The sequence below is a fragment of the Maniola hyperantus genome, chromosome 19, assembly GCF_902806685.2.
Source record: "Maniola hyperantus chromosome 19, iAphHyp1.2, whole genome shotgun sequence".
Taxonomy (NCBI): Eukaryota; Metazoa; Arthropoda; class Insecta; order Lepidoptera; family Nymphalidae; genus Maniola; species Maniola hyperantus.
The window spans coordinates 6,940,596-6,963,067 of NC_048554.1; the positions used below are offsets into that span (position 1 = coordinate 6,940,596).

General features: G+C 37.2%; 3 protein-coding genes across 4 annotated transcripts in view; 1 reads left to right on the plus strand and 2 right to left on the minus strand.

The window, feature by feature from the left end:
- LOC117991367 (uncharacterized) overlaps nucleotides 1-5,899 on the minus strand; it is a 189,735-nt gene extending 183,836 nt beyond the window's left edge. The window contains exon 1 of the mRNA XM_069504860.1: nucleotides 5,185-5,899. Coding sequence (XP_069360961.1) covers nucleotides 5,185-5,454 — 270 coding nt within the window. The 5' untranslated portion in view covers nucleotides 5,455-5,899. The remainder of the gene's footprint in view (nucleotides 1-5,184) is intronic.
- Nucleotides 5,900-7,162: 1,263 nt separating this feature from the next.
- Nucleotides 7,163-18,618, plus strand: LOC117991142 (uncharacterized). 2 transcript variants are annotated; one of them, XM_034978694.2, is made up of 9 exons: nucleotides 7,163-7,248; nucleotides 8,592-8,661; nucleotides 10,142-10,222; nucleotides 11,702-11,884; nucleotides 14,196-14,321; nucleotides 15,666-15,819; nucleotides 16,529-16,670; nucleotides 17,540-17,618; nucleotides 18,358-18,618. In XM_034978694.2, the coding sequence occupies exons 2-9, from the start codon at nucleotides 8,594-8,596 to the stop codon at nucleotides 18,590-18,592; spliced, it is 1,068 nt and encodes a 355-aa protein (XP_034834585.1). In that variant the 5' UTR covers nucleotides 7,163-7,248; nucleotides 8,592-8,593; the 3' UTR covers nucleotides 18,593-18,618. The 2 variants fall into 2 exon arrangements, with proteins under 2 accessions (XP_034834585.1, XP_034834586.1); XM_034978695.2 differs by lacking the exon at nucleotides 8,592-8,661 and having other exon boundaries at nucleotides 7,168-7,248.
- Nucleotides 18,619-19,157: 539 nt separating this feature from the next.
- On the minus strand, nucleotides 19,158-22,197 carry LOC117991143 (enoyl-[acyl-carrier-protein] reductase, mitochondrial-like). Its single transcript, XM_034978698.2, has 3 exons — nucleotides 21,854-22,197; nucleotides 20,830-21,657; nucleotides 19,158-20,274 (listed from the first exon to the last, which is right to left on the minus strand). Exons 1-3 carry the CDS (start codon nucleotides 22,098-22,100, stop codon nucleotides 19,427-19,429), a joined length of 1,923 nt encoding a protein of 640 aa, XP_034834589.1. The 5' UTR covers nucleotides 22,101-22,197; the 3' UTR covers nucleotides 19,158-19,426.
- Nucleotides 22,198-22,472: the final 275 nt, after the last annotated feature.

Sequence of the window (22,472 nt, forward strand, 5' to 3'; positions counted from 1 at the left end):
GCCAGACGCCAGTAGGGTTAATACTTAGGTACTGTAACGAGAGTAAACTAAGTTCACATGACTGTTGCGTTGGAAACAACAGAACTTCATCTGTAACGTATGACAGTCAGTCAGTTAGACATTATTTTTCACTCTGTTCTGCATTCGGACCTTAATTCGGACCGCTGCAATGTAAACACGTCTCTTTTGCTTTCCATAATAATTACAGTGTGTGCCACAAGGCCACAAGTCATTTTCGTGGTTTTATTCATACGAAGCACCTAATTGAACCTGTGCCTAACACTCCATCAATGACAAAGTTATTTTTCTATATCTCACGACATAGGTATAAAATATAAATCAAAGCCAAACTTTTAATAAAAGTTAATAGGCATTATTAGAAATTTTTCTTTGGGATGAATATTTCTCGTGAATAAAATTAGCGTTGTATTGAATTCCCTAGTGTTACTTTCTATTACTTTGCTATTGCTACAATATTTGCTGCTCAACATGCCTCAAGTAATTTTTAGAACCATCAAAGCAAAGTTTTACACAAGTTATAAACGATATCGATAAAACATGTAAAAATGCTATAGGTACATCAGTGAAAGAATTTTTAGATTATTTTAACTCAGGAGATTACGCTTACAAATTTTACCTCTTTATAATATCGGTAACCCTATATCTGCGTTACTAGGTCCTAACCGGTTACACTCCCGATACAGAAAAGTGATAGTCATCTCGCCTCGAAACCTAGCCTTGTTTTTATACGCTTATTTACACAATTATTCTCATGTAGGTATAAACTTAAACACTTCAGCAATAAACGTCGCGTTGCGTTGTGTCGTTTTCTTTTACTTTCCAATTAGTGGTTAAATCTTTGTACTTACACAAACATCTATCGTATATCTACTTTTATGATGATTATATTAGGTATGATAAAATCTAATGATTATGATAAGTTCATCGAAAAATTCTATTACAATGTAAAGGATTATTTAAATGGTAAGAAAGCTTGGGAATTAGTTGCTCTAACAGCTTTTAATAAGTCCGCTTGTAGAACTAAAAATTTAAAATAAGTAAATACTCGGTTTATAATACTACCTATATTCGTACCTATACCTACTCAATTTCCTCGAGTTTCCCACAGAAAACCTACCGATATTATAATTTTATCTAGTCACGGAAAATGGTAGGAAGTCAGTAAGTAAGTGCTTCTTAAATTATTATAGGTACCTAGTTACCTGCTTATCGTGCTACAACATTACGAGAAGAAGGATTAGATATTGAAATAAATATTATACTTATATACCTATTAGGCATAAAATAAATAAATAAAATAAAATTGCTTTATTGCAGGCCATGGCTCATATAGTGTTAGGTAGGTAGTACATTTATAACTTAAAATAGGTGGTACCTAAGTATTTCACAAACATTCAAACAACAGTAATGAGTTGAATGTTGAAGTCCAATAAGTAAATAGCAGTATAAGTACATCCCTATAAAAAAGTAGCTTATGCTCGCAACTTCGCAGTACAAATAACAGCTTTTTCTTTGTAGTTAACGTTTTTCTGTTTTTTGTATTTAATAAGCAAAAAATAAAAATGAAGATAAAATTTTATACGCTTGTCATACCTACGTGAAAACTTATTAGGTAAGTCTATGATCAATGAAAATGGCACCTCTCCAAGACCAAGCGATCAGTGTTTACAAACATTGAACGAATGAAAATAATCGTACATAAGTCCGAAGTATTATAAAGCGATGATTTGAGTTCTCTTTCCACTTTATGAATGGAATATAAATTAACAGCTTTAACAGATGTGTCAAATTTTTACCCTGTAGAGGAAAGGCTGGTACAGATTTTTACTTAATGTCTACTTTACTTTCTTTAGACAATACTGATTTAACATTTGAAATCGCAATTAAAATACAGAAATCTTTGTAATTCTAATTCCTAACCTAAACGCTCCGTAAAGATATGTCACGAATTTTGTCGTATATAACACCGTATGGTAGAGTTATATTTTATTTATCGATTTATATATCAATCAACTCTTGGCGGTCAGGCTAAGTACTTACTAAAAATAAATATTGCAATGTAGAACTAAGCATCGATAGCAATACATTCTGTTATGCTATTGGAAATATTATGTTCGCCTAGATACCTACATAATAATACCTTATCTAATCTTAAATAATAATTAACAAATATTATTTGATTATTGTAGCAATAATTATTAGAAAATGAATAAATGTACACACACCTACACAACTACTATGAATCTGCATTTAATTTAACTTACACAAGATTTTCATTTTGGAAACTAATAACTACTTAGGAATTTGAATTCTCCTTTTAATATTGTATACCTACCTATACATACCTACAGTCATTCTGATATTTGGAATACTTAGATAGTTCGGGCATATAAATTTGAATTCTTTATAATTATACTTAAAATCTATAGACAAAGTAAGGCTCAAATCATATATTATGTTTAAAGTAAAAACACATAAAACTTCCTCAAATAACTGCCGGACGTGATTTAAGAAGTAGGTATCATCGCGATATCTGATACTTCTGGTTATCAATTATATTATTATCATTCAATAAACGACACGAATCACGGACATCTAATTACAGAACAGGCTGGTAGGTACCAGCCCGCATATTAGCACGCAACTTACTACTTATGATTGCGACATCACTTTCACTCGCTAACTACTGACTTTAAATAAGCAGACGGTTGCAATATTGCGATAGATTTTTTATTTATTTATTCCGTATTGGGTTCAAAGCTGAATTCTAAAGATCGTTAGAGATTAAGGTTCTTAAATTATTACCTATTTTACTTATTGAAAAAATGAGTACGAATTTTAAAATTTTTTCGCGGCTTGCAGATTTATGTTTCATCACTCAATAGGAACTCAATAATAGGTACGTAAAAGTTCCTACTAACACGTTGATTTAAAGACTTTTAGCTTTATTTCTATCTAGTCACTCCTATCTAATCAAATTTCTCGAAACATTAACATTCGATACGTAGGTATGGAAATAGTTTATTTTTCCTTATTTTAACACATTTTTATTGTACCTACCTACTCAATGGCTTCTCTTAATAAAGCTTTCCTTAAATCCAATTGATACTCTTGTATCATTACAGTTTAATGTTGATCATATCAAAAGATCAGTGTTCTTACATAATTGAAGTAGTGACATCCTTCTTCTATGTATTTCAGATTGTTAAGTATATGATGTGTTATTTCCTGCCATCATGTGCATTGTGCAATGTTCATCTTTAGTGTTAAATAGGCAGTAGGCGTTCTTCCTCATTGGCGGTTAATGCATGTCAGCTGTTATTGTCTGAACTGTTGCATTCAATGCAATAATAAAGTTTAATAAATATAAGGTTGGTTTTTTGTTTCGAGTAATTTGTTTTGCAGGTCAATCGCTGATTTACTCTCGATATGGTATTGATACAAGAAAGAGTACGGCCACACGGCGTTATGTAAATGTCAGATACTTTACCGACGACAAATACATTTTTTTTCATCGCAAGTTTTCGTTTGATTTTTCTCTCTATATTCAAGTCATCAAAGGTTGCCAGTTAAATATTTCAAGTAAAGAAACATTAGTATTGGAGTTTGCAATTTGCATGCCTCTATGGTCTTATTAGTGGTCTAACTAGCTGAAGTGTGTTCTTCGTATTCTTTTTCTCTAATTTTAAGCGATCCTGAATGCTACTCTACTGATGAAACATTACGATGAGTGCTAAAATAAGACTCACTAAAATGAAATATTATGGCATCTAACTTCAGACTTTTGTCGAGCACGTTAGTAAAACTGCGTCTTTAAACTCATTGAAGCAATGTGAAAGCAATAATAGCCAAAAGGTCCCACTGAGAGGCCCACACTTGAATCGATTTGAAAATTTATCACGAATTAACGTTGGGGCAACTTCAATAAATATTTTATTAATACCATTCATGTCATGTCCGCGTAAATTCTTTTATTCAAAAGGTTCATTAAAATAAAAAATGAAGGCATTATTTCATAAAATTTCATGCATTTTTAACATCTAAACCTTGACTTTTCATGCATGAAAATCCTCTATCACGGTAATAAAATATCTAATTACTTGAACAAAGCAAACTAAATAGGTATAATCTTGGTCGGAATCACTTTTGCCCTTTACTTTTGCCAGGAAGCAGCGATTGTTCAAAAAAATTAATTGCTTGATCTACATTAATACGGAACTGAGCAGTAAACCACGCCAATGTCTTTCTGTCACTTCATCAATATTAATTCTAATAACGTAGCCTCAATAACACTTCAGACTTATTAACAATCAAACGAGGAACGAATGTAACGCCAATTTGTGTAGTCATAATAAATCATCAGCACGCTATAGGCCAAATGCATGTCCAAAATAAACAGTAGAGAACGATAGTAAAACCGGCAGCCAATTGGCTGGTAGTCAAACAATCAAGCTAAAGAGCGTAATTCATCGGTTCAATGACAAAAGCAAACAATGCCTAGTGACGAATTCGAACGATGGCAATTGCGGCTTATTATTGTATCAATGGAGAAATCCACGGTGTGGGCGAGGTGGCGAAACAGTCATCGCGAGTCGCAACCAAACACAACCGCATTTGAATGCAACAACAAATTGTTTAAAGGTTAAACAACTTACGGACTACAGGGTAGTCCGTAAGTTGTTTAACCGCGTGTGCCGAATTAAGCAAGTAAACAAACTTCGTATGCGTATCAACGAGCATGTTGTTATCATATCGTTTCTGTTTATTATCAGTTGTTCGATAAGTTTGTAAATATGACACATATTAAACTTCCATAACTTGCAATTTTTGACTAGCCCATTTGAATAACGAAAACTTTACCAACACGGAACAGAAAGTTTACCAACATAAACTTAACTGGCAAACCTTAGCTCTACCCACTCGTAAATACCAACAGGCAATGTGGTACAGATGTTTATTTAAGCAATTGACATTTTGATATCCTTTAGATTCGCTTTTAGATGAATTAATTGAGGGTCCAATTGTAGCATTCTTAATCGATTCAAAAGCAATTCATGTAGATATAGTGCTTTGTTTGAATACAATGCCTAAAGGGGAATAAGGATTCTGAAGTTGGTTTCCATTTTGGTTAATGCTATTGATGGAGTAGATCATTTTGTTTACCTGTTTTTGGGTTTTATCAGGAAGTATGACAGATAGCTCAAAGGATCTGTTCTTTTTGTCGCGGCTGCCGGATCTCATCAGTTTTGAAGAGGTTCGCGTTATGCTCTGCGCCTTCTCCGGTAGCTTCAGCGCTACGATGGACATGCTGCGCGAGAGGCGCCTCCCAAGCTTGCGCGTGCGCAGAGACATCGAACCACTGAGCCCTCGCCTCCGAGTCTCCTGCGCGGGCACATCCTCCACACTCACACCATCCTCACTAGCACCAGCCATATCTTTCAACACAATATTTGAACACAACGTCAACAATTACATCTCCGGCGAAATCGAGTCACAAAACTGACACCGAAGCACTAGAAAGTCTACTGAGTCATCCTCAGATCCGTCTTACAATTGAACTTTAGTGTTTAATCCGCATCGTAACTGCAAACCGATCGAGGGGGTCGCACGTTTCGAGCGGGTCCAGTGCAGATCATATGGTCACAGAGCCGGTTTGGGTTGCGCGCCGACCTATCAGGACTGGAAAAATATAGGCGTTATTTTTCAAATCACTGATTAGCTATCACTTATTGTACCTAAATAACCTGAATGTTTCGTTTTGCACAGCTAACGTGAGTATCGCGTTTAAATAGGACGCGTTATCGAACGTGTTATGTGAGAGGAGTAGAGGCTCGACGTGCGCGCCGGCGTTCGCGGTTTGAGCGACTACGGGCTAGAGCAGACTTGAGCGCTCGTAGTACGGAACGCTCACCGCCCCCGCGGTAACTGCTCGACTCCGATACAACACAACAGCTAGCAAATCCAATTACTTGTAGCGAATCACATTGTATCACTAAATACTGTGACACCAAACAAATACTCTTTTGTCTGCCACAATGAGCGGGCCAGCGCTCCCACGAGATTTTTGACTTTTGAATTTTGATTCAGGACATACGGAGATCTAAACAGCTAAACAAACTCACTTAACGGGAGATCGTGTCTACTTCTTTACATACACCATGTAACGTTTTATATTGTTCATATAACTTTTTAGTGGTTTATTATGCATATATATTATGTGAGACTGAAGTCCCATTCAAAAAAGTTATTAAAAGTCTTGCATGTTTTGCATCGTCTTCGATGTTAATTCTTGCACCTTGAAAAACGGAATCTTAAAGTTCAAATAAAAATAAATATTTACCTACTGCATTTTTATTTTCACTAGCTTATGCTTGCGACTTCATCCGCGTGGACTACACAATTTCAAACCCATATCCTCTAAGGGCTTGAATTTTCAAAAATCCTTTCTTAGCGGATGCCTCATAATAGCTATCTACATGCCACATTTCAACGCGATCCGTCCAATAGTTTGAGCTGTGTGTTGATAAATCAGTTTCTTTTCACCTTTTCCTTTTATATATTAGACTAAGATTTTATCTGTAACCGTTATATTATATTAATATGCAGTAAGGTCTCAGAGCCTAACTAGTATAAAGTACCTCACAGAAATTAGCTATAAGTACGTAGCTACTTGACTACAATACTGGTAATTTACTGAGTTCGTTACAGGTCTCCGGATTCCAAGGCAAACTTGGTTATGAACAAGTTAACAATTTATATCTACAGCAATAACTTATATGATTACCTGCCCTAAATCATGTAGGTATAGAACTATAGAGCATCACAAGTTACAGTTAATAATGTGGCAACAGACTACTATGTCTCTTGAAATGGAGGAAACTATTTAATCTTGAAGGAAACTATTTAATGCGAAAACCCATATTATATTCACATACAAAATCATGTAAAAATTAAATGATTGATGCAACTTCTCCAAAATCGGCCCGCTGCGCGCTGGGTCGCGATCTTAGAAGATCTCAAACGTCAGTACTTAGTACCTACTTCAAACCTCTTTGCCAATAACCTTCATACACGCTTAAGTATATGCCATTTGTATGTCATTTTGAATCTATTTTTATCATTCATCCAAGATTTTTATCATTTTTATAAAAGAACATTTCCGATCAAGAGCCAAAACATTTCACTAATGACTAACGAGTGAAATGATGAAAATATGATTGAAACGCAGTAAGTATATTTAGAACATAATTTCTTTATGGATGTATCATCTATGTACGTATGATGAATTAATGACTAATCGGCATTAAATGCTATTAAAATATATAAAAACAAGAAGAGGGACCAATCCTCACCATACACTGGTGATCTCGTGGGCTATACAGCATGACGATAAATAAAGATGTTAAAATCACGTTATAAATTACAAAATAATATGTTCGTCTAGTGTATAGTGAGGAATGAGAATAATATCATGAGGTAGAATGATTGAGGGACATGTATATATCCAATTAATTTTATCAGACCTACTGAAAATTTAGGTAACCCATCGGAGCGAGACCAATAATTAATCTATGAGGTAATCTTAATTTTATTAGTCCTATTTTAGCGTTTAAACTACCGTGAGTGATTTCCATTATAAATACTATCCGTCCCGGCTTACTCACGTGTGTAGTCGACGTTAGCCCGACTAGTTTCGAACCCATCCGACCAAAACCGCGTCAAAACCGCGGCGCGTGCGCGGACGGACTCCCTTGAAAAAGGACCCCGGATGGGTTCGAAACTAGTCGGGCTAACGTCGACTACACACGTGAGTAAGCCGGGACGGATAGTCTTTATTAGTCCTGCCTGTGAGGAAAACGTTTTGCTGTTTATAACAAAATCCTTCTGCCAGGGTCTAAAACGAACAAATGAATTCGAACATTCGAATCGTTTGCTGTGCATATTTTGACAGCAGATTTTTGTAATAAGTCTCAGTATTATAGTAAATAATAGGTACCTCTGATGATCCACCTACCTGTATAATACTATGTTAGTTCATTTTATTTTATTTTCACATAAAAATAGCAAACAAACCAACACCAAAAGTGCCGCCGCACGCGATATCGGCTTTTCAGGAATTTGTTGATCCACCTTGGGAATGCCGCCAAAGAGGGTTAGTTCCACAATTTACATGTCCGTGGTAAAATATCTGACACAATAGGCAGCCGAAGTACACCAGGCATCCAGGTGGTCAGGGTGAAATTATTGCTTTCGGTGACGTGTGGTGTGGTAGGTGGATTAAAATAATCCGCATAATAAATATTAGATTAATTTATTAAATTAATTCTTTTACCGGATTAGCTGTTGTCAAGGTTATGTCTAATGTCTAATAGATAGTTTGCAAGAAAAATACTAGGTGGGTATTAATAATCCTATGTGGCACTTTAAGACAAGTATCCTAATAAAATGCCGGTGACATCAGGTTTTGAACTTACATATTTGTTCAATGGTAATGGTAGTTGCAGGCCATTTATGGACGCTAAAACCTCATTGTATAGTAGAATTATAAATCAGTTGCATTATTTTTACAGCCATGTTCTTAGAATTGTGGTTGTTGTCACCGCGGTGCCGCACTAGCATGACCTTCGACTCTGAACGTAGGTACTAGCCTAGCGACTTTCGAACAATACTCAACTATTATATACTGTTATTTATCAATTCATCTCAATAGGTTTTTTAAAGTATAAGCTCCAAAAAAATAATAGCAGTAGTATTATGCAGGAGGTATTTAATAATAATTAGGCTCGACTATTAGCGATGATTGCACGCACAGCTTGATTAAAAGTACAATTAAATAAATGAACATCATTATTATAAGGTCGTTCACATAAGGTTATTTTATAATTATACAAATTAAGTACCTACTTATTCAAAGTTAAGTAGGGCAAAAACACTGGATTGGTTTGGTTTTTTTGGATTCAAAGCAAAAGCTATAACCAAACTTATTAAGATCCAGGTAGCTAAGACGTGATGTTCAAACTTCCACGACTGCTTGTATTTATGTGTCTTTTAACAGTTGCTTTTCCCCATATTAGGTATGTTTTAGTAGAACCGGTGGAAACATAAGCCTTTTGAAAACTGTGACCAAATATATCTACGATACGTATAGGTGGCAAACATTATTCAAGACAAACACACATTTTAGCTGGTAAATTACTACTTAATATAAAATGTAAAATGGTAGAGAAACCTTCGAATGAAAAACCTTCATGCATCAAATTAATGAGACTCCAACTGGTTTTGCATCGAAAGGAAACGCAATATTGAAAAATGCGCATGCATGCGAAAATTGCAGTTTTAATTTTAAGTTATTCCATAAACGCAACCTACTTACTAACTTAATTTTTAATGAGTTTCGACGCTACCTTTCGAACAGCAGTGCTAAGAGAATTGTAAACGCGTGGTAAATGTTAAATCTAGGTACACCGCTTCATATTCATAGCTAAGCTCAGTAGCTTTGGTGGAAAAGCAATAATTGAACAGTAATCATAACTCATATAAATGAAGCTGTCCTATTGGCAGCGATGAACTTAGCCCGGAGGCACGGGGCTACATTACAAAACGAGGCCCCCTTTCTTTATTATTGATTTTCGAGGATTTGCCAGACGGATTCATGAAGTCAAAGTAAAAAACTTTTATTCAAAGTGGATGCGCTGTATAGGTACTTTTTGGATGAAAAATATGGAAAGAAATATTACTTAATTCAATAATAAAATGTAATGACTAACAATAATAATAATTGAAGGAACATGAATGCGAAAATTTGTCCTTCAATTACCTATACAGCAGGGAGGATCTTATCGAATTCATATCTTTTACTTTTTAGTCTTTAATTTTGTATTGGACTCCTGCAACTTGGAGTCTTACTTACTAAATATATGATTTGGAATTTCACTAAAGGACTTCTCAATGTTTGGAGGCCTCCCCGGGCTTCGGGTGCTAGACCATAATTCCCCACCGCCTTTTAGTGGGTTATGGTTATTTACGCTCAGCCTTTGTTACCTTCGATCAAAAATTACTTTATACAATGTTTGATACACATCTTTTATGGAAAATCAGCCTTAACGGGATTAAATTTCAGAAAACCAGAAACTACGTGGCGGAGGGATGGAGACTGGAAAGCTCGTTACTCTAAATTATATTCATCACGAGGCATATCACAGTTAGTATAATTATCTACCTATACTTTCTCTAGCTACATACAAGGACTTGTATAGCATAGTTAAGTCGACAGACATGGAAGTGAAAAGGCGATGTCTGCTTTTGATAGGAATTCTTTATCACAAGGAAGATTTGTTGAGTTGGTTCCAATTTAATAAGTCGGTATTGTATCTGCTTCATAAATTATTATTGTTTCTGTTTTAATAGTTTGTTATGGGTTATTCTATTGCCTGAAATAAAATTCATTTATTTATTATTTATTAATTTAAAGAAGTCCTTCTTCAAAGATAAATCAGATTTGATTGTATAACTTTCAATAAAAACGCAGACCAAAGACATTTGCTAGTCTGTAACTTAAGTAGGTATTAAGCAACTAAGTATCTCGTTATACCTAATCTAAGCAGCCATGCCTAATAGGCCTTTTTACCTAATCCGGATTAATTAGAGCTCATTTCTGCGTAATTTAGTCCGTCAAGGCCTATTGGGAGTTATTTAGCGATACTTGTAAAGTTGTGACTCACAGCATGACTCATGGGATGTGAAAAAATCATCGCAGCATCACAGCGTCATTGAGCACGCTTTACGCTGCATTTTGTCGTAAAACCACGAATTGGGTGATAATTTTCTTCGAAGTTCCTTTTGTTTGGTAGGTAGTACGTAGTGGTTTTTGCAAAGTTAAAATCAGGGTTTAATGTTGCTTCTTGCTTGGTTTGACTCGTTAACATTTTAGGAGCAATAAAATATCATACAAAAACTCTCGTTGCTTTGATTTTGGCAGATGAGTCAAATTAGGAAAATCGATTTTTCAGGTGTGAAACTTCGGCTACACTAGTCTACTGAAAAAGCCGTACCTACTGCCAAGCGATTTTAATATTCCGATAAAAAGGTTCAATCGTCATCATCATCATCATGATCTACCCATCCGCGGCCCACTACTAAGCACGGATCTCCTCTCAGAATGACATGGGTTTAGGCTATGGCCTAAACCCATGTCCGCCACGCTGGCCAAGTGCGAATTGATAGACTTCACACACAATACCTTTAAGAGCATTATGCAGAACTCTCAGGCCTGCAATTTTCTTAATCGTCTTAACCACTAGGCTAGATAACGCTCTTTACATTATAGGTATAATAGGTACAATACCAAATAACATACGGATTTCTGTAGTTAGGACCTACAACTACTAATATTATATGGATTCGAAAGCTTGACTAAATTATACCTGAGCGTAACTATATAATATATACTTACTTATTTAATTCTAGATATGGAACGCCCTTCTAGCATCAGTTTTCCCCTCCAATTTTAACATGGGTAGGTAGGTACCTTTAAGTCAAGAGTGAATAGGCATCTTCTAGGCAAGCGCGCTCCACCTTAGGCTGCATCATCACTTACCAGCAGGTCTGATTGCAGCTATAAACGGTAGTCTATAAAATATAAACAAATAGGTAGTTTAAAAAAATCAGTAACATTCTCTAGGCAAAAGAAAGAAGAACAGTGTCGCATTTCTTTCATGAGCAACGATTCAACTCCTTACGCCACGCTCTTGATGAAGCTACGAGCAAGCCGTCAAGAATGTTGCAACGATTCGGTGACACCCGGCCTCACGGCTTTGTTGACTGAACGGAGCGAGTGCTATGGATCGAGACAAGGGAGTCAACAGTTAGTACCTACCTATAGAGATGGACCATTTCACAGGTAGCATGTGAAAAATCACGTGAAAATCTTTTTCACCCTTGCTATTTCACTTAAAATAGCCTGTAAAAATCACGATTGTTTCGAAATTTTTCACATGCTAATCTCATAAAGTTTGAAAATTATTCCATTTATTCCCGTTTTATTTTTAAACTCCACGCGTTCTGGTCATCGACTCAAAATAAGACGCTAAAGAATATGCTAGCGAGAACATCCGCATCGCTGCGTGATAGAAAGAGAAAATATTAGTTAAACAATGAACCAGAAGCTTAATTTGCTATAATCCGCTGAAACAGATCAAATCTCTATGGTGCAACATGCGATATGCACCACCCGCCCTCCCTCTGCTAAACATGCAGGAAAAGCCACCTTGTTAGAATTGCTTGCTTGGTAGCCATCTAAGCAAGCAATACTAATAAGCTGTTGGGTACTGAAATTGTAATGAAAGTTTATGTACGCAAATATGCTAGAATAAGTATTCCTTTATACATAAACAATAAACATGCATTTTTACTTTGAATTGCTACCTAATTAGGTACTTATTCAACGCGCAATCCTGTCGCTTTTCTAGTTTGCTCTACATCAGTTCAAATGATCAATCTTATCACTTAGCCTATGTTCGTGTACTAAGTACAAACATTTGCTACTCGTACATTAAGCTAAGTTTTCACTGGAAAATTCTTTGGAAATGGTCATTTCAAGAGTTTAGGTACTTACAATATTAGATAGGTAAGTAAATACATAGATCATCTCCCTCTGCGTTGTAATCCTCATTGCTTTTGTTTACCAAATCGATCATGAAGGAAATGGTTTTCTTGTTAGGTAATAGGTAAAGCTTGTAGATAGGTACATTCGTATTTTAAAAAACCGGCCAAGTGCGTAGCGGGCCACGCGCAGTGAAGGGTTCCGTAGTCACAACTTAGCCATGATAGATTTCCTTTAAAATTGATTAAGCATATAGTATACTACTGCTGTGAATTTTTTCACGTTCAATACCTACCTAAATATTAAGAATTTACTGACAAAAGTAAGAACGTATGAAACTGAAAAGAGGCGCTTAAGATTAAAAGTACTAAAGAAAAAGGCGCTAAGTAGGTAGGTATATGCTACGGCCAGGGCATTGTCATTTTCGATTTGTAAGTAGGTAGTAGGTAGGTTTAGTATTTAACATTTCTACTGTGGTGAAACATGCGTTCAGAATTCAGATTACAAATGAATACACAGCCTTATATTTGCATTATTCAAATGTCTTTTACATTTATGGTTTCTCTATGTGAATCATAAATCTTATGCAAAATAAAGAGAATATTACTACAGAGGGTACCTACATACATAAATATAAAACTTATTCCTATAGGTACAAATATTTGCTTCTTCTATTAGCACCAGGCTTTTCCTGTCATGAATTTGATCCTTCTACATTGATATCAACATCTAAATTGGGTCGTAATTTCTATTGAGCTTTTGAAAGTTTCTTAGGAGTTTAGAAGCATACCTAGGCATTTTACGACACTTAGGCACAAAGTAGACTTAGGTACATACTTGCTTTGAATAGATACGGGCTGCGCAGCTGAAGTATCAATTAGCAGGAGATTCAGAAATTCGATAGACCATTGGAGAGTCAAAAGGTGCTAAGATCTTGCACCGGAAAGCGCAGCATTGGCAGACCCCCCACTAGGATAGGTGGACGGACGACATCAAACGTGCCGCAGGAAGCCGCTGGATTCAGGTGGCGCAAGTCTATGGTGTGTGGAAGTCCCTACAAGAGACTTACGTCCAGAAGTGGACGTCTATCAGCTGTTGATGATGAAATTAACAACCAAAAAATTTAATTTTACGCGATCGACATCAGCGTAACAGGAATTCAGACCTTCACAAACCTTAATCTTTAAACAGCATAAGTTATAATTTAATTTATTTATTAAATCGGACAACAATTGATCCATTATGTGTTAGTAACAATAAATACTTAATAAATATGTTAATACTTAAACACTAAGGAGTTAGTAACAAAATACTTAATCATCATGTTAGTAATTACCTAATAACTAAAAGGGATTTAGTCCTCTGCACGAGTTTCCCCATCAGAGGACTAGCCATTTTGTCCGCTATCATGCGCAGGATCCCGTTGCTGCTTCCTCGGACTCTGGACAATAGTGATGCTGTTTTCTTGCGCCAGATGGCATCGAAGCCATCTGTCCGCGCCTCAGCAATAAGATGTGATGTGAGGAATAGTTTGGAAAATAAACGTCTTTTCTTTCTTTCTTTCTTTAAATAGATCCGGGAACCTAGCTGGCCGCGATACCCTGTTATTGGACATGGTACGATCCCGAAGCCGTGAGGCAGAAGACGAAGTAAAAGACCATCCTCTGGCACTGCCTTGCCACGAGATACCTAATGACGAGTAAGCTTTCTTGATTAACGAAATAATACATAGAATAAGAATGCGTTCTATAGGCTGACTTGTACCTAACTGTGTACTCGTAGCACGTGAGTAGATAATGCTCGTAGTTATAGCACATAAGTAGGTACCTTTAATATACGTACCTACTACCTACCTACTTACTTCTCGAATCTGGCTCATTGTTGGTTAAAAACTAAAAGTCATCTGATGTCGTAAGTATTTTATAAAAGATCCATAATAGAGCAAGAAAAGTGGCATCACTTCTATCTTAAACTTTCGCTATTCATTAGCTATATCTATTAAGTAAGTTATTTTCCCACCGTTTTATGTGACGGATTAATAGACACGGCACCACGGCACCGTTGTAGATATTCGTTACCTACGAGTACTAGTATTATTTGAAAAGATTACACGGACAACTTGAGTCGTAAGTATACTTAAAAGTCTAGTCTAAAGTATACTTAAACCTCTTTAAAAGTAATGTGCCGCCCTACATCTAAAAAATATCTCAACTGCAACAAATAGTTTATACCGCTGGATTCAGGCGGTGCAATGCAAGACTGTGGAGTGTGGAAGTCCCAACAAGAGACCTACGAGTAGGTATCTGAATCTACTTATGCCCAGGCTCCAGCAGTGGTCGTCTATCGATTGACGATGATGAATATTTATAAGAAAGAATGCTACGTAGCACCAGGGTGTTTAGTTAGTTTTTAGTTCGGTCCTAACGAAACGGTTAGAGAAACATCAGTTTTTCTAATTTCCTGAATTTTTAACGATAGCTCTTAGACTACTTTTGGCAATTAATGGCTCGTTAGATCTACGATGGTAATACTTAATTGAGTTTTATGGATTACGGAGATCATAGTAATACTAGGTATTTAGGTACCTAATAAAATAAAATAAAAAATAGGTACCTAAGCATAATCTAAAAACGTCTAAAATAATTAGCATTAGCACCCACCCCTGTTCAATATCAGCTGAGGTTACATTCTAATTGGTTTGTTTAGTTTTCATGCACCACATATTGCCTTTTCTTATCAGACCGATCTATTTACATTTCACTTACAACTCATACAAGCAAACATTAACGGGTTTAAGTTGTATGCTTTGCAAATAATGTCACAAGTCATGGTTTTACAAATATGATGATAGCTGTACTAGCTTAAACGTGATAGAATAGTGTTCACGGCACGTGTTGGTCTTGTCTTTCATTGAACTCTTCATTCAAGCATAGGTACTTTACTGGCTTTTTTAAAATTGAAAGTAAGTACAGTACGCGGCCAAAAGTAATGTACATTGATCAATTTGCCGGTAGGGTGGTATAACTGAAAAAACATTTTTCAGGAATTACAACGAAAACGACATATGCATCCATGGTTACAATTACAACTTCCGCACGGAGCGCAGCATGTCTCGGTCGCGTGTTTCGCGAATTTCCACGCGTCGTGACATGGACATTCCCTCCATACTCGCATTCACTACCTTCACACCAGCACCGGTAAGACGCCCCTTCATGCACGCGGGTGGGATCAAAAAGTAACGTGACCTGAGACATATTATTATTGTCTTCCTACGGCGGCATGCCCCTTAAAATGGTAGTCGCGTAAATCTTACCTTTTACGACTTACGAAAGTGAGACAAGAAATACATACATCGGTTTGAGAGTGTCTCGGGAACTTCACGACTTTTACCATTCTACCACAGCACAGCAAGAAACTGTGAGTAATTGGCATGGATTTCTGACATGATGTTCGACATCCAATCTACTTACTCGAAACGTTTTTGCTCTAAGTTTGTGATACGAACCGCTAAGGTGTGGAATACCCTTCCGGCGGCGTCCGTGTTTCCTGCCACATGTTATCTAATAGCTTCAAAGCAAGAGTGAATATTAATCTTCTATTGGCAAGCGCGCTCCAGCCTATATCTCATGATTGCGTTGCATGATGAAAAAACATGTTCTCCAAGGGGATGTAGTCTGCTAATTCGCAATGGACGTGGTGGTCCATGATCAAACTCTTCTTATTCTGAGAAGAGACCAATTCTCTGTAGTAAGCCGGCGATAGGTTGCTAATGATGATGTCTGAATGGTTTCGATAGCCGAATGCAGAAAACGTACCTATCTCACATTTCTGTACATCTCAGAACTGTCGGCCTGCCAGTCTTAAAAAAAAGATACAGTCCTTGTCAAACGAACTTTCAATCTCCAGGTATGCCTTGGTATACCAGCTTTCCAAAAGATAGAAGAAAAGCGGATGGATATTCCTCGTTGGTCGATCCGGCGCTCAGTGTGCCCGGTTTGCTCACAAAAGTGGAAAGATAGAAGTTCGATAAGGAATGTGAAATATTCTGGTGAGCACCAATGGTTTCCTGATCTAAAGTATTGCAGCTATCTGATAACTAATGGCATCTCTAGAGTCTATAGGCGCAACGCTCACGAATGTGTTGGAGTCGAGGCATGGCGTCCTTTTAGTTCTTTGATAGCAATTTATACGTAGCTTTATTTATCTAAGTACTTTAATTTAACATAAATTATGGTCTACGTTTGTCTGGTAGGAGGCTTCAGCCGTGGCTGGTTACCACCCTACCGGCAAAACCGTGACGCCAAATGTTATAGACGGACTTAGGAGCGTAGGTACGAGTAGTTAAATGACCGACTGGTAAGTATAATAGCTGCCTAGGGACCACCCGTTCTACCTGGTCGTTTTTCCACACCAATGCAAACTGTGGCACCAACTCCCTTCTGCAGTGTTCCCACTAGATTTCAACATGTTGTTACTCAAGGGGTGGGTCAACAAAGTCCTGAAAATCTGGTAACGCAATGGCGGTTCCACTGTTGCTGCAAAATGTTCATGGACGCCAGTTAACCCGCCTGCTCGTATGCTCACTAAAATAACTATTATAGTACTTACCTATTATATGAGTATAGTAGAATCGTAGTACATTGCCGTATGTGTCGATGCGGCTATTTACACGCGCGCCGGTCAATTAACCGCCTGTGTGCGCGTAATACATACTTACAATAGCCGGCAGAAAATATTGGACATCGGCCTTTAGAAAGAGATAGCGGTTTCGTAGAGCGTTGTCTCTGTCGTTGAGACCGACAAAACGTCACATAGGAATGAGTAACAGACACAACGTTCTACAAAGCCGAAAACTCATTATAAAGGTCGATGTACATTATTTTCTACCGCGCACTATACCTAAGTATTATTTTACAGGATTGAAAAGAAATTCTTCAATGGATCTACCGTCTATAATAGCACCCGCACGTTTACGTACATCCGTCACAGCAGGATAGTGAGTATTATGATGAAAATTACTGCTTAATTGTAATTTGCAAAACACCATCCCACCTCAGAACTCGCTATGCTTTTATAACGAATGAAATACTTACCTGAGCGGTTTCATTTTTTGCACTTATAAGCTCGTTTTTGTACAGGCGCACACGCGCGCCTTTTGTCACACGAGCATCTCAGCATAGCAGAGCTTATAAGCATAAAGCTCATTCATTCAATAAGTGTATAAGCCACAGAAGTCGTCAATCCATATGGGTTGCTATTTGACCCATTGGCTCGAGGGAACCACTGAGGTCTAAGATACATAAAACGAACGATCGATAGTTTGAAACCACTTACAATACGCGGCAGAAAATAATGTACATCGGCCTTTAGAATGACATTTCGGCTTTGTAGAGCGTTGTCCCTGTCAGTCCTTCCTATATGACGTTTTGTCGGTATCAACGACAGGGACAACACTCTATAAATCTGCTATCTCCTTCTAAAGGTCGATGTACATTACTTTCGGCCGCGTACTGTAGGTGCTGTTAGCTGTAGGGTAGGTACTTTCCTAAAACGTGGGAAACAAAAGGTCGACTGATAAACCAATCGCGTGGCGGAACAGATATCCCCGCTTTCACGCTTCACTTATTACCAAGCAGATGGATGATTCCGCCACTACGCATGGGTCGAGCTCTCCTGACGCTAACTTATACAGACCTGCACCAAATTGATTTTATCCCAAATATTTAATAATTTAGCGTCCCTCGTCCCGTGCCGGTAGCTCAGGACAAAGAAGCTGGTATAGCACGCGGAGGGTTCCACAACAGCAGCGCTTCGTGGCAGCTGACTCGCGCTCGCCGCTTCCGCACGCCCAAGCTTCCGCCGCCGCCGCCTGAAGCCACCGCGCCGCCAAGTTGTAGCGCGCCCACTGCCCGTAAAGACTTGGATCTCAAAGTCTCGCGATTTCTTTCAGATGAATTTAGATGCTTTTGAAAATTATACAACAATAAACTACCTTGTCTTTTATGTTTCATGTTTTTTTTTTACCTTTTGGTCTATTTGGTGTAGCAATGTGATTATGATAGGAAGGTATTCCTAAATCCTAAAAGATAACAAAGACCAACAACACCACAGGCACGGCCCGGCGGCCCACAGTACCCTTATTCGATTCACAGTTCACACTGACAGTCGAAGCGACAATCTATACGTTATGGAGATTACAGAAATTTGCCAAGACGAGACCAAAAAATGCGTGAATGTTTGTCACATGAGGCAGCGACGCGACGGTAGGTATGTACCTATCTCTTCCTTTAATTGTCCGTGAGCTCCGCGAGTAAGCAAGTATGGTCCGTTTTCAGTGGTCTTTAACTGAGGTCCTATAGGTTCGATTCCCGGCAGGCGCAATAAAATCGTTGTTTAAACCTGAAGTTAAAGTAAAATTAGCTAAACACCCAAGACGAGGGGCATTCACAAACACTTTTTGTTTAGCTGTTATCGCTATTTTATATATATGTACTTAATTAAATATATACAATAAAATCCACATTTACAATAAATATTTAGATAGGTATATTCTCATTGTAAAATATTCAATAAATTAGAAAAATAGTGTAATCCTTTTTTACATCAAACACCTATGGTACGCGTAACGCGACAGGTCGGTCGAGATGGCAATCGGGGAGGCAACACCCCGCACACGCGCACAGCACCCGTGCTAACCCGGTGCGGCCGAGCGCGCGTGATGTGCAGGTGTGCGGGTCGTCCCCGCGCCTCATACCCCGATTGCCATCTCGACCTGTCGCGGACTATGCCTACCTAACCCCAATCTTAAGGCAAAGTAAAATCAAACAAGTAGTTACAGAAAGAAAAAGCTTCGCAATTTGAGGTATTTTGAAAAGCGTGGACATAATCTTTGAGTTCTAGTGGCTCATATACTGGAGCTATGAATTTACCGATAACCATCAGCTGAATAATGTTATTCATCATAATGTCTTTCTCTATAACACTGGCATGAGCATTCCAATAGCCCAAATCAAATTTATTAAAATGTACATCATTGCGTAAAACATGCTTTGCAATCGGCAAATCAAATGTACAATCGTAGTATACCATGGTCCCGTTACGATCGAGCAGTCTAAGCATAACATCTTCAAATTTACCACCAAGACAATTCAATCCTAAAACCGGTCTTGTTAGAGTCGTGTCAAAAGTCATAAGTTCCTGGGCCTCTTCCAAAGTGTAGACTGCAGTGGCTCCAATGCTGAGAAGATGTCTCTTCACATTTTCGTAACCGCAATGGTTTGCTACAATATTGAATGTATTGACACCCCAAGCTTTACAGAGCTGTATTACACATTGACCACAAGGGCTGTTGGCAGCATTCTGAATAACAGTTTCACCAGGTCTCACTAATCTAAAATCTTTGAGCATTCGATAAGCAGCACAGGGAGATATGGTCAACATTGCCGCTTCAGGGAGAGGGATTTTGGGAGATATAACATGCACATCTCGTTCATGATAAATCCCATAGACGTTCCATGTTCCACGCATCCTCGAAGTTAATACGACTCTTTCACCTGGTACTACTGTGCACACATGACCATCAATTTCCACAACTTCTCCTACCCCTTCATCTCCAGCAATACACGGTAGATAGGGTCGGATAGAGTGTTTACCTGAAATATCATAACACTGATCTTTTAAACATGTATTATCTGATACCTACTGATATATTTTAGTTTTTTCTAAGCTTCATTAATTAATTTCTTATGAAATACTCAGGCTTAACACATAAGTCTCTATTTGAACTTTCAAGAAAGTTTCAATTACATATTAAATGGTACCATTAATGTTGTACACAATCTTTAAAGTTGACAGGTCTAAAATTAATGCTATCCTTTTTAGCTAAAAGAAAAAACAATGAAAAGCGCATTGTATTATAATATTATAGACCTGTCAATTTAGTTTATAGATTGTGTACAATAGAATAGGTACCATTTGTGGCTAATTCTGTTGTACACAATCTCTAAATTAGACTTAAATGTAAACCTTAAAAATATACAAACTACTTCTAAAAAATAAGAATAAAATATAAACAATATCACAATTTATTATCTTATATCTCATACTTTATCTTCAAACATTACAATCAGTTGTCACATTCATATTATTATTATTTCAGTTTATATTATCACTTTAAACCTAGCAACTAAAATCTAGAATATATTTACAGCCAGTGAAGCCCTTGGATGACAATGCATTACCGAGTGCTTCTTCATACTTTTCAAATTTTACCATCTTATGGACTGGCCCTACAAGTTTTTTCTCACACATCAAACTAACAATATCTGCCATCATTTTTTCTTTCTCATGTTCTGAAGCTTTTTCCCTCCAGGCAGTCATCCAAAATCCATGGAAAGATATGTTTTTGAAAATAAGTGCTGCATTTGGAATGGTCACAGGGTCCCTTGACATTGCTCCATAAGTTACCATCACACCAGTCTTATCTAAATGCCGTACAATTTCTAATGCACTTTTCCCACCGACACAATTTAGAGCCAATATTGGCTTTCTAATTTGTTTTTCTTTGAACAAAGTTGTGGTTCTTAATTCTTCTTCTGTGAGAACATAAGTAGCCCCTAAACATTTTAAATATTGTTTCAGTTCATTAATTTCAGGTCTGTTTCTGACAATGTTTATGTTTTCTATTCCCCAGGCTTTACATATTTGAATAACATTTTGTCCACAAGCACTGTTGGCTCCATTTTGTATGACAACCTGGCCATCCTTTACATTTTTGAAGTCAGACAGCATTCTATATGCAGTACAAGGATTAACCGTGAGTGTGGCTGCTTCTACTAACCCTAAATTATCTGGAACAACCCGCAAAGTATCTTTCCTAAAGACACCTATGTCTCGCCAGGTGCCTTGTATAGGCTCAGTTACTATTACTCTGTTCCCCAGACATATATTTTTTACATCGCTACCAATTTCTTCAACAATTCCTACACCTTCATTCCCAGGTATCGAAGGCAGAGTAATCTTGACAGGATATTTCCCTGAAAAAAAGAAATACTTAATAAGTAAAACAAAGATAGCACAATAGTATAAGAAATAGTGAATTAATTAAAAGTAAAACACTTTAATACCTTCTCTCTTCTTTCTTTCTTACATTATTTTATTCCTTTTCTCACAATCTGTAATTAGTGTAGACTGTAGGTTTTCACAGAGTTATGATAATTTTATGTTTAGTACCTTGTATAGTATTAATGTCCGCTGGGTTGACTGGTGCTGCTAGCATCCTGACTAGAACTTCTTGGCTTTTTAAGGGAGGCACTTCTATTTCCCTAAATTTAACCACATGCAGTGGATCTCCAAATTCACTATAATAAAGGCTTTTAGACATAAGAGTCCTCCTTACATTTAGCAAGCCGGTAAACACGGTTTTTTTTCCTATAGAAAATAGTTTTCCTGTGTATTGTAGAAATGACATTTTAAACATTTATTTCTATAAGATAATACGAATAATTTGAGGAATTAATAATGTGTCCTAGCTGGTCCTAGCATCAAAACCTTGGCAAAACAATAATCTATGGTCAAATGCAAATGTGTCTTCGTAATCTTTTATTGTCGGTGGTCGTGATGGTCAACTGTCAACAGTCAAAAGTGTCAAATCCAAAGAGTATATGGTATATAACTATGGTAGGACTTGCGTTTTTGGCGGGAAACGCGAAGTGCGCTTTTTAATTGAAAATTGTTAAAAATATAGTTTTTGAGTGTAAATAGTACATTATTTTGTAAATAGTTTTCGTTAAACTGTGGTACAATGCCGTCAGATAGTGACGGCTGTGATTTGGAACCAGCAGCGGGCAAA

What these genes read in the sequence shown, in the direction of transcription:
- LOC117991142 (XM_034978694.2), top strand. Translation starts at nt 8,594, where the DNA reads ATGTTCTTAGAATTGTGGTTGTTGTCACCGCGGTGCCGCACTAGCATG. An exon ending in ACCTTCGACTCTGAACGTAG is followed by an intron (nt 8,662 to 10,141) that starts GTACTAGCCTAG and finishes ATTAAATTTCAG; the next exon opens with AAAACCAGAAACTACGTGGC. An exon ending in TCATCACGAGGCATATCACA is followed by an intron (nt 10,223 to 11,701) that starts GTTAGTATAATT and finishes AACATTCTCTAG; the next exon opens with GCAAAAGAAAGAAGAACAGT.
- LOC117991143 (XM_034978698.2), bottom strand. Translation starts at nt 22,100, where the DNA reads ATGTTTAAAATGTCATTTCTACAATACACAGGAAAACTATTTTCTATA. An exon ending in GGACATTAATACTATACAAG is followed by an intron (nt 21,658 to 21,853) that starts GTACTAAACATA and finishes TCTTTTTTTCAG; the next exon opens with GGAAATATCCTGTCAAGATT. An exon ending in ATCCAAGGGCTTCACTGGCT is followed by an intron (nt 20,275 to 20,829) that starts GTAAATATATTC and finishes ATGATATTTCAG; the next exon opens with GTAAACACTCTATCCGACCC.